General features: G+C 37.2%; 3 protein-coding genes across 6 annotated transcripts; all 3 read right to left on the bottom strand.

The window, feature by feature from the left end:
* Positions 1–372: 372 nt before the first annotated feature.
* LOC145897352 (BTB/POZ domain-containing adapter for CUL3-mediated RhoA degradation protein 3-like) lies at positions 373–3,165 on the bottom strand. Of its 2 annotated transcripts, XM_082985605.1 has the most exons (7): positions 3,093–3,165; positions 2,806–3,023; positions 2,299–2,454; positions 1,981–2,118; positions 1,627–1,801; positions 1,022–1,217; positions 373–848 (listed from the first exon to the last, which is right to left on the bottom strand). In XM_082985605.1, exons 2-7 carry the CDS (start codon positions 3,011–3,013, stop codon positions 633–635), a joined length of 1,089 nt encoding a protein of 362 aa, XP_082841731.1. In that variant the 5' UTR covers positions 3,014–3,023; positions 3,093–3,165; the 3' UTR covers positions 373–632. The 2 variants fall into 2 exon arrangements, with proteins under 2 accessions (XP_082841731.1, XP_082841732.1); XM_082985606.1 differs by having other exon boundaries at positions 2,806–3,138.
* Positions 3,166–3,680: 515 nt separating this feature from the next.
* Positions 3,681–5,062, bottom strand: LOC145899820 (intelectin-1-like). The gene is made up of 4 exons (XM_082988737.1): positions 4,816–5,062; positions 4,564–4,761; positions 4,010–4,449; positions 3,681–3,908 (listed from the first exon to the last, which is right to left on the bottom strand). Exons 1-4 carry the CDS (start codon positions 5,060–5,062, stop codon positions 3,681–3,683), a joined length of 1,113 nt encoding a protein of 370 aa, XP_082844863.1.
* Positions 5,063–5,534: 472 nt separating this feature from the next.
* LOC145899826 (integrator complex subunit 9-like) lies at positions 5,535–10,771 on the bottom strand. Of its 3 annotated transcripts, XM_082988748.1 has the most exons (19): positions 10,689–10,771; positions 10,488–10,615; positions 10,039–10,105; positions 9,922–9,984; positions 9,784–9,867; positions 9,671–9,726; positions 9,520–9,609; positions 9,079–9,205; positions 8,925–9,014; positions 8,709–8,865; positions 8,358–8,538; positions 8,013–8,116; positions 7,828–7,956; positions 7,411–7,616; positions 7,088–7,174; positions 6,929–7,027; positions 6,553–6,669; positions 6,442–6,498; positions 5,535–6,068 (listed from the first exon to the last, which is right to left on the bottom strand). In XM_082988748.1, exons 1-19 carry the CDS (start codon positions 10,695–10,697, stop codon positions 5,955–5,957), a joined length of 1,965 nt encoding a protein of 654 aa, XP_082844874.1. In that variant the 5' UTR covers positions 10,698–10,771; the 3' UTR covers positions 5,535–5,954. The 3 variants fall into 3 exon arrangements, with proteins under 3 accessions (XP_082844874.1, XP_082844873.1, XP_082844875.1); XM_082988747.1 differs by having other exon boundaries at positions 6,442–6,669; XM_082988749.1 differs by lacking the exons at positions 5,535–6,068; positions 6,442–6,498 and having other exon boundaries at positions 6,587–6,719.
* Between the last annotated feature and the right edge of the window lie 262 nt (positions 10,772–11,033).

Genomic DNA, 11,033 nt, shown 5'->3' with positions numbered 1-11,033 from the left:
ACAAACCATTCGTACACAATTACGATTATAATTGATCGATGCCCGCTGTACGCATGGGGAGGATGTTTGGCGGCCTACAAAAATCAAAGGAAAATATTCCCAAGTTGAGATTTTTCCAAAGCATTAAATTATGCGGCTAAGTTTTAACTAAAGCGCTGAACCGTAACCGCGTACAAGTTGTCGTATTTTGATTGTCCGGTTGTTTTAAACCGAACATTTTTACGCGCACGAAACCATGTTTCCCCCACCAAAATTTTGAGACAACGCCAGTGGTTGGATTCACTCATGCGAATCAAACACAAAGTTGTCAGTTTAACTCAAACATCCGCCACCTCCAGTTGACCTCACTGGACAAAATATGATGAAACTTCGTTGAACTTGCTTCAAAACTTTTTATTTTTATTGCACATGAACTTGAAAAAGAATAAAAACTTTTACCCTTTCAAGAAATTCTCATCCCAGCTTCCTTACTCGTGGTTGTAACACGTGACATAGAAATAACATATCAAACAGAAGGAAACACGGTTGTGTTGATGACGCAAACAACAAAATATAACACAGAAAAACCGATCAACAAACAAATAAAATAAACAAACCAACAGTTTTACTCAACAAACATATAAGGAAGATTTTCACACTGGTCGGTTGCTGTTTACGTGAATCCGCCTGACTCGGTGTGAAAGTGAGGATTCTTCAAGGTCATCATCACTTTGGCAGTTGTGATTTGACCTTCTAGCTTCAGTGGAGTTATCTGTGTGTGCGATGAGAAGACCTGGACTTGGTCGGTCAGGTTCGAACAGAAGAACATTCAAGGTTTCCTCATATATCCGGGCTTCGGGGAAATCAACCTTTCAGACAATAAACATTAATAAAAACTGGTCTTGGTCGTTTTTAAACGACCTTAAAACAAAGAAAACGTAGTTTTAAAAGCGTTTAACAAACAATGAAACCCCTGTATCTACCCCAGACAATTGAAGTTTTCCACACCACCAACATACAAATGGTTGAAATATCTTCATACCTTGGTCTGCTTTCTTTCAGTTGCATAAACAATAGATGTGCAACAGATTTCAGCAACTTTCCGATGATTTCCATAAAATGACCATTCACAAATATCATCTCCGATAATGTTTTTCATGAAAAGAATGCGACCATTAAACCGTAACGATAGTTTATCGAACAACTCCAAGTTCTTAAGCATGTTGTCATCAGACGAACTGCCAAAACACACCACAATAAACTGAAACTTAAACATAACAATGTAATCGCAAACTAACTATATCAGGAAAGTTAAAAATACTGTCAGTTTATTATAGATGAAAGTTGCTGAGAGTTGTTAAGATTAGCTCAGGGTATTCAACTGAGTTCCATGGATCCAAAAGACTTAGCAACGACTTATTGACGAATTCCATTAGATGGAATAATAATTTTACTGTCACGATAAGCTTCAAGATTTCTTTGGATATTATTAGTGTAATGATTTCATGATGAAGTAAAATGATTAGCAATTGATGCTTCAACATTTAAAAAAGGTGAATTTATATTAATACTTAAAGCTCTTTAAATCTTGGGTTATTTTATCTAGTTGAGAAACCAAACATTGGTTTGTTTACGGTTATTTCTTACTTGGTGTACGAATATTTGTTGTTTCCACGATTGTACATGAACTTTACTATCGGCCTTCGCGTGTTTCGGACAAGGTCCTGTTCTTCCTTGTGTGATGTAATAATAGGCACACGACATATTGGGTCAATTTCATCACTTTTACGTTCCAAGGCTGCCTCACATTGGGAGACCAAACCTGAAACGACAACACATATTTAATGTATTTACAAATATTTTTCCCACACCTAAACACAGAACATAATTACCCTTCCAAACATACCGATTTTTAGGGGCATTAGACCAAATTTAGTAGAATGTTGATTTTACAAAACCAATTTTTTTAGTATGTTATGAAGTAAATACACAAAGACTTGCCCTGGATTAAGTAGAATTTTGCCTCAGCCAGAAGCTCTGCAATCTCATATCTGTTGTCTGGTAGAAATATGGAACCGTCACGAAGATAGTTGAGTATCGCGCTGAAATGTTTCCCACAGCGATCTATCAAAATCCAACCTACACCAACATAACGTTTAACACAAAACCTAAACAAACTTTTATGGCCACAGTCCTTGTTACCATGTTGAAGAACTTGAAACATAAATGATAAACTTGTGTAAGCAATCACCTTCGATTGAAATGTATAGCTTAATCTTGGCTCAAGCAAGATTAACTTAACAAACCCACACTTTTCACCTTCGCTGTCTGAAAGTACAACCATTCTGCCACTAAACATTGCGCGAAGCATGTTGTCCTCCTTGGTGAGCGTACCCATAGTTGTGTAATGCAATGAACCACCAACGTTGATTTTTACATACTTATTTGAACTTAAAGCTGCTGGAACAATTCCGTCTGGATGCAATAAATCACCATTACACTAAATATTTTGAATATCATATTCAATTTTATTGGTTGTTGATGAAAATTTATTTTATTCCTTTTATTTCACAAATTTGTAACAAAACGTTAACACAATATCTGAATAAACATTAACCGGGAAATGTTAACTTGGTTGCCTAAACTTGATTTAACAAATTGCTCTATTTGTGGTAATCTACGCACAAAATGTGCTCATTAACCAGGTCTCTAAAAAAACAATTGCAGACATTGTGGAAAAATGTTATTACATATTCACCCTGTAAGTTAGGGATTTTGGTTTATTTCTTTTTTCTATGTAAAAATGACATAAAAATGGTGACTTGCCTGTTCCTTTCGTTCCAGTCAGTTGATGGTCAACAAAATTCTTGTCCAAAACTTTGGACGCCACTGTAGCAGCTGAAGTACATTGAAACTGATGAACTGTGTTTGCTGGTGGGGGCAGAGCTGGGACGGATTCCTTCACCAAACTGACCGTAGGGTTTGACACATCCGCTGTATACATTGGTACTGAAGGAGATTCTTGAGACGACATTTCAACACATCTGCAAACAGTTACAACACACAAACTCACGAAAACAAATGTACATTAAGTTTAAGATCAAGTTACTCACTAAAAATTGTCAAACTTCAGTTCAGTTTAGTTTAGTTCGTGGTGAAGCGCCGGAAACTGCATCAAAAATACTATATTTAGAATGCCGCAAGGTGGCGTTAGAAGGAAAGTTAGTTATTTTATCTCGCCGGGGAAATTATCGATCGGGATAAGGAATAGTTTTAAAGAAAGCACAAGCAACTACAAGTGGAAGAACGAAAATATTTAATGAACTTTTTTATAACGCATTAAAGGCCAGTTTTAAGTAACTCATATGGGATATAGGATATAAACCCACACAATGGAAAAGCTGAAGTTATATAAATAATTTCAACAATAAACATTTATTCCCTGTTTGCCCTCAACCCCAACATTTAAAACTATCTGTTTGTCAATTCTGTGAACGTTTTGACTTTCGGACAAACAACCTCATTTCTATTAAATATTTCCCTTTATTTTCCTTGACAACTGTCTGCATACCTTTCCCCCTGAATGGACTGCTAACAATTTTGTTGGAAGTCAAGTTTTTTTTGTCTTTTGACTTTCTTGTTTTAATATTTCGATTCAGCAGAAAAGAAATTACACATTTTCAAAAGTTATTGTGAATTTTTCACTTGTAAAAAAGCAGAAAAGCTGATTCTAACATCCTCAGATGTGCGTTCCATCCAGTGCCTACAGCATTGGCGTCGTGGCGGAGTCCAGAGAAATCACTGCAGTAATTGATGGAAGTTGTAAACCCAGAAGAGCCAAAGCATGTCTGTGAAGGGTATTTGAAGCTCGGCTTGTTTCTCACAGGACAAATGGCGAACGCATCTCGGTGGGTGCTCACGGCCCGAAACTAAGACGTTTTTGTTAAAAACTCTTAAGGTTTTTTCGTTAATTTGTTAAGATTTTAACAGCCGGAATATTCCGACTGGTTGTCATTGGTTACACGCTCACCTGCACGAATCCAACATCAACTCCAGACCGAGCATTTGGCGGTAAAAGTTGATCAAGTTGCAGGGAAGTCCCCTGATCGAAAACCACGGGGATACTGGGACCACTGTCTGATGCCCAACTGTATGTGTTAGATACGATGGGATAGTGGTTCGCGTACAAACTCCGCAAGTTTCCACCGAAACGTGTGAGGAACCCATTGGTTGTTCGATATTTTAAGAACGTGGACGTGTTATATCTTTCAAGGGGGGTGTCGTTGGGGGTGTGCCACATCATTAGATTCTCAGCCTGTAGTTCAAAATAAGCCGGGTTTTTATAATCGTCACTTGCTACCGAAGCAATGTTTCCAAATGTATTTCTGTTTTCCCAATTTCCGTCTCCGCGGTTTCCCATTTTTTTCCATCCCTGTTCGCTCGACCAACGATCGCCCGACGTGCATTTTCCTGAGGATGAAAAACCATAAAACTTGAGAATGTTTTGTTGACGAACTTTCTATAAACCATGTATATTTGACAGCAGTATGAGTTTTATGAAATAAGATTTAACTTTGTTCACACCTGCGGACATTTCGTAATTATTCTCGTGCACCGAAGCAACCAGAGTCCACCCCCCTCCTCCTGTTTCCATGTCACAATAAACAGAATATTCGAAGTTGTTCTTGGATAGGATTGTGTAAACCCCGTCAGTTGAGTTGGGCTGGGAGGTTTTAATCTCTTTGCAACTTTTGTAACTCCTTTGTTCTTTCTTTACTTTCGCTGAAATAAGAAAAGATCGTATGAATTGACAACAAGTGTGACAGCAAAACTAACCAAGTTTATCTTCAAGTTGAGAAATTCTTGCTGCACTTTCTGCTTCCACCGAACAAACGCAATCTGCCACGTTGCCAGGGGGTCCACGCTTGCCAGGGGGGCCAGAAAGTCCAGGTGCACCCTGTCCCAGTCCCATGGGCCCCTCAGTGGTCGCACCCACACCCCCGCATGTGAGGGTACATGATTGTTCAATTCGCTGGGATGACACGGAGACCAGCAGACAAACGAACACAGTCAAGTACTTCATTATGATAAAAGCTGCATCACGAGACACAATAACAAGATATAAAGCGGATAAAATGCATGAACAAAACTTTCCTGCTTGAAACGCCCTCCACAAACCATCTGTTTATTGTAAGAAACACTGACATACTCTTCCCTTTATGTGTGTTAACTTCGCGACTTTAAATCTTCCCACTTATAACCACGTAAGTAGTTCAAGTGGGGATAAAACCTGTGCAAAACAACTTCATGTGGTTCAAGAAAGCTGGGAATTTAAATCAATTTACTCGAATCTATCTCAAGTAAACAGAACCTGCCCAGAATTATTCGTTCCCAATAACTTACACTGGGGCCGATTCAAACTTTACTGATGGTTACACAGTATATGTGGCGGTCATATTCCACAGGCGAGATATTTCAAATACACAACCCAGCACATACGGTACAAAAGAGTTTTTTTGTTCAAACCAAGTTTTTGAATGTTTTTATTGTTTCGAAAATGTTGCAACATAAACCTTTGCGAAAATATTAAGGACAATCTGTAGTGAAAATTTTATGCGTGACAATTGTGAGTCGATATAACAGTTGGTCAGTGTGGATGATTCTGGCAATGCCCATGAACAGTTTTATAATTATTGTTTTCGCTTGCATTATATTAAAGAGTTTTACTCACAGTAACCTATCCTCGCTGAAATGTATTTAAACATATTTTCTACATCTACCTTTAAACAACATTGGTGTATTGTTGGACAGAAAATATATTTTTGTCACGCCGTGTAATGCCAAGGAAAAGTTAAAGGTCGGGTTGTGTTTCTCGGTGGAAAAATAGAAAAAATATTTCCGAACTTGCCAGCAGTGGTTCTGCTTCGTTGGACGTCGTGGAAGCAAATAACCGTGACCTTGAATCAACTCCAACATCATGTCGTAACCAGATTTTTGAGAAATAAATCCCGTAGTTTGATTCTCAAGCTCTCGCTTCCCTCGCAAACAATATGGGTAGAATTTTCGTCAATCTGTATCACGGTATCTTGCTATAAAACATAGAAACAAAACTGTGCGGAAACAGTGTATGTGGTGGTTTCCTAACATATTCGCGTGCGGCGCAAATCGCACTTGTAAAAAACATTAAGAACGAACTTTCCTAAAACGGACAAGTGTAGGATTTACAATGTTAAGAATTACGTTTGCTCGCACAAGAACTGACCAAATTGGCACTTTGGCCCCATTCCAATAATTTCCAACATTTTATTTGGCGGAAAACGTAACATTACAACAAGAACCTTCATATTTATAATTGCTATTCGTGTCCTGTACAAGCATCATGTATATTGTATTAACCCCTTTATTGAATATCAAACAATAAACGTGGGATTGTGTCGTCACAAACACAATAGAACAACTTACCAGAAGAATTATTTTGCCAGAATTTCCAGTCTCTATTTTCACATCAGCAAAACCTTCCTGCAAACAAAAGGTTTCAACTAATCGATTTCCATAAAGTTTAAACACTATTACCTGTTTGAGGTCATCAACAAATGACGTCAGACATAGGTTTCCGGAGAGCAGAGGACGATGAACAACTTCGTCATGAATTTTCCGTTTCCTCCCAACAGACACACGTTTGTAGACAGGCTGGGAACGAATATTGTGGTTTAAGTGGGAGGTGATAGAAGGGGGTTCACCTATTTACAATAAACATGTGATTAATGCAACCATGCGTGTCCATACATTTAGTCGATACGTCACGCAACCTATGATGAGCAGATTTGAACAAAAGCTTATCGTGTTTTTTTTCGGAAAACAAAAATTAGTCTTTTTAACTGTGTCAAGACCAGAAAAGTACAATTACTCACAACTCTCAATATTATAACACTAAGTTATTCACAAATACCTTGAGGAGGTGGCTGTTATCCCTGGTGTGAACTTGAGCTGATATCTGGGCCATTAAAACACCAGGTCTGACTTCACTGGGAACCAATGATGACGCCAACTACCAGTGTAAATATGTCCGAAGCATTCATAGAAATATTATAAATATACAGACACTCACCTCTGGGTCAAGATCAACCTTTTCTGAATTTCTTTTAATGTCCAGACTGATGACCGAACTTCTTTCCAACACAGTTGGTTGGCATTCCTAGAATTAATTAAAACGGGTTGGGGTAAAGACAAATTTAATCTAGAACAAAGAAGTTATGGAAGGAATGTTTAAATGTCAAACATAACCAAAACATATAAATAAACATGGAGCCAATAATATGGGCTTTGTCAGCCGAATACAAATGACCACTGTTTCCAACAATGATGTCTCATTATCACAACAACTGCTAGATATTGTTGTAAAGTTGTAGGGTTGTGATGTTTTAAACTCACAGTTGTAAGTTTTAAATCGCTTCTGTGTGATGAGGTTGATGGAGGTTTTACATAACTTGGTGGTACAACTAATTTACGAGGCTTCAAGCTGTCAATCAAGCGGCTTGCTGCTTGGTGATTGGACCGTGTGTCGATAGGAAAATGATAAACACGTGCTGTGATTGGTTGAAAAGGTGCAAGAGCATCCAAGTAAGAAAATGTTGGCTCTAAATTGTGAAAACAACTTATCAACAGCCATCATAGAATTAAACCAGAAACCGAGCAAAACCACATTTTTGTTTCAGATTTCAATATCAATACCACATTTAAGTGGAGTACAACATTTGATTGCTAAAATTTCAAAATACATCATTGTCAATTATTTGTACATTTAAAAGTTTTGTAAAGAAAATTGGAAACCTTCATACAGATTCTTACCAACAAAAATGAATGAATTTGCAGCAGATTTTGACCACAACTCAATAAAATGAACAGCATCCCCAAACCTCAGAGATGGGTGGCCAGCGAACACAATACATGGTTTCTTAAAGTTTGATGATAAACCGTCTGTAACACGAGTTGACTGTGGGTTAAGTAGACATAGACACAGAGTGGGATCTCACCATGAACACTGGAGAAAACCTTAAGTCTTCCAAGGTGGATTAACTCATCATGAGGGAATGGAGCTTCTGGAAGGTAAGCTTTGTTTTGTTTGTTCGGATGCAACCTTTAAGACAGAAAATGTTATGTAACGTTTATACACAATGTTTCACTGAAGAGCTAAGGATTTGATAAACTATCATTTAATTTTAAAAATGTTTTCATGATTAAACCACTTTATTGCAGTAAGTTTCATGATTTTGAAAGCCCCGTGTCATAACACAGTTTAATCTTATTCACAGCAATTTATGCAGGATATTGCCAGGTAAATGCAGATCATGAAACAAAACAGTTTTCCGGATTTCTACCACTCTGAGTAAATTTGTGATGAAGTGAGCGATGCTTTCGCGCTTGGTGAAATTAAATATATTGGAATGTTAATGAAATTTGATTGTTCCATATATGAAAGGAGACATTCCAACAGATCGTACAACAGACCAGATGGAAGGCATGGGATTAACACATTTCCACCTGATTTCACTGTTTTGTCTGGAAAGTAAAAATACAATCTTTAAAACACATAAACGAAGTTTAAGTGAACATAAATAATTATTTTTTTTTGTTACAAAACAGATTTGTATATTTAAATTTGATTTAAAGATGAATTAACATTATGAAATTTTGTTTACTGATAAAAAACAAATTATCATAAGACCAACTTAAACAAGTGCAGAATTCAGCGAGCATGTTGTCGGGGTTGTGTGTTGGAGCTTGTGTTAGTCCAGTATAGATGAGAACATCACTGTTCGCCAGTGATTTTGCATCAAGTTGTTGTGGGTGCGTTGTGAGGTTTGAACTTGCTGACAAGTAACCTATCTGCATTGTTGCATAAAGAGTTACATGCATATGTTTTGCCAATAAAAGGACTCATATACTTTTTCAAAATCGGACGAAATGGTCCAGTTGCAACTTCCAAGCGAAAACCCAGAGCTTGAGGCAGTGACAGTCAATGCACCAAAAATACTCTTTAACAAATAATAAATTGACTGTAGATGGTGAATAAATAACGATAAATGGTTCAAATGTTACCACTTTCTCTGCATATCCAACAATGTGGACTTTGGACAATGATTTATTGAGATCTTCAGAATTATAACACATGTGCCAAGATGGCAGACCTTCATCCCAACAATGTGATAATGAACTTGGAAGTTGTCTTTAACGAAATTAAAATTCCGATAAACTTTTCTCCAAAAAGGTTCAGTAAATATAAAATTTTGTGGCTTTTTAAATCACCAAACATCTTCATATTATATGTGCAAAAGAGCCATAACAATCAATGAGAGCTGCAGACAGGTATAAACATTGTTTTAACCTGTAAGGTCTCATCAGTGCAGCTGGTGACTGTGGCACTGGGCTATCTAATAGATTAGAAGGCACACATATTTTCACTTTGTGGTACCTTACAGGTCAAAACTGTGTGTACACCTGTCTGCAGCTCTCAAAGTTGATATTATTTCACAAACTAACTTTTGGTATTTGTGGTTTTTCCATTTGCAAGCTGAAGCAGTTTTTGAAACACGCTGGTGGCAATATTCAATTAATTCCTCCATTATCAATCTGCAAGTCGCAAAACATTACATTTAAACCTGTTACAATAAATATCTAACAATTAATTTACCGTCCTATTTGGATAGATGGCTCTGTAGCATATATTGTTCCCTTGAAACCAGTGTACTAAAAAGCAAGAATTATTATTTATTTAGCAACAAACCATCCATTACATCTTGTTACCTCTGTGATGTATGGCAGGGCAACCATACTTGCAGAGTTTGAAAGCAAAATGGCATCGACTGTCGATAAATCCAGGAGTTCAGTCTGAACAATTCAGATGTTTAAAATTTACAACAACACAAAAATCTTGAACCAAACCTCTGGGAATGAGAACTCGGGTAAACTGTCCACGAAAACCTTTCCAGAGCATTCCTTTAGTTCCTGAATAATATTCTATTAATTTTTGTAAACTTCTGTGAATCCCAACAAACCCACAGTGTCTGTAACAAGTTTGTTATCTTCATCCGTCAGCCTCCATTTTGGGAGATTTTGCAATCGAGGACTGAAAATTACATTAAGTTTGTTTTATAGTTGATTATTAAATAAAAACTACATCTTAGATGTTTCAAAATCCAAACACAGCGATCTTCAGACAGCTCAGATCGATTTATTTAGAGAAAAATATATTTCGCCATCTTAGATGTTTCATATTCATTTTGTGCTAAAACAAATAACACTGTGTGTAATCAGGGTCGTCAGGGAAATCAGGGTCATCAGGGAAATCAGGGTCGTTTTATGGCGCATTTGATGAACTTGGTCAAGTCCTGATGTTTTTTTTGGGGGGGGCCCTGCACGTTTTTTAGGTGAAACACACACCTTGCATTCTGTAGGACCAGAATTGTGCAGGAAATGTAACATGGGAAATATTACCACTAAGTGTTTACCTGTCTACAATCGTCAAAGGGAGGAAATTATTGAGTGAAGAAAAATCCAAGCAGCAATCCAACATTATTGTACATGATTTAAATTTCACAACAATGCATGGCGAGGTATCCCGGGGTGACAAGTTGTACTGCGGATAAAACATGCGATAGTCTACTTGTTCCAAGTTTTTGCCATCAGTTAAATATTAACAATTTACTTACCAATTTCATAACGTTCGTTAAATCACGTTGCAAGCCTAAGAAACTTTCGCTTTTTCTAAAAATTGAGCATTTGCTTATTTTGTCATTTGGGAAACTCCCGAAGGCGAGACAAATTATAAACATAAAAATCAAACATTGTCATGTAGTAAACAGTTTTGCGTCAGCACAAAGAAAAAACATCGTTACTTGAATATTATTATATGCGCAAAGAAACGCCCATTAGTGCTCGTGTATCAACTGCATAAAATCCCTACATGCCACACACCCGAAAGCTACCAGGAGTAAACACATACAGTTGATTCTCATTTTATTCCCAATAAATCGTCCAGCATCCATACGACATAC

Source organism: Ascidia mentula, chromosome 4 (genome assembly GCF_947561715.1).
Source record: "Ascidia mentula chromosome 4, kaAscMent1.1, whole genome shotgun sequence".
Classification (NCBI taxonomy): Eukaryota; Metazoa; Chordata; class Ascidiacea; order Phlebobranchia; family Ascidiidae; genus Ascidia; species Ascidia mentula.
The sequence above is the reverse complement of the archived record's forward strand: the minus strand, read 5'-3'. Positions and strand labels throughout refer to the sequence as shown.

Bases quoted from the DNA above. Each gene is read 5' to 3' on its own strand.
- LOC145897352 (XM_082985605.1), bottom strand. From the start codon at position 3,013: ATGTCGTCTCAAGAATCTCCTTCAGTACCAATGTATACAGCGGATGTG. The intron at 1,802-1,980 runs GCAAGTCTTTGT...TTGTCGTTTCAG, and splicing joins AAAATTCTACTTAATCCAGG to GTTTGGTCTCCCAATGTGAG. The intron at 1,218-1,626 runs GTAAGAAATAAC...GTGTTTTGGCAG, and splicing joins AACAAATATTCGTACACCAA to TTCGTCTGATGACAACATGC.
- LOC145899820 (XM_082988737.1), bottom strand. From the start codon at position 5,062: ATGAAGTACTTGACTGTGTTCGTTTGTCTGCTGGTCTCCGTGTCATCC. The intron at 4,762-4,815 runs GTTAGTTTTGCT...TTCTTATTTCAG, and splicing joins TCAACTTGAAGATAAACTTG to CGAAAGTAAAGAAAGAACAA. The intron at 3,909-4,009 runs GTGAGCGTGTAA...AAAACGTCTTAG, and splicing joins TTGATGTTGGATTCGTGCAG to TTTCGGGCCGTGAGCACCCA.
- LOC145899826 (XM_082988747.1), bottom strand. The intron at 8,866-8,924 runs GTATATGAGTCC...GCAACAATGCAG, and splicing joins TTTCGTCCGATTTTGAAAAA to ATAGGTTACTTGTCAGCAAG. The intron at 8,539-8,708 runs GTTGGTCTTATG...TTTACTTTCCAG, and splicing joins TGAATTCTGCACTTGTTTAA to ACAAAACAGTGAAATCAGGT.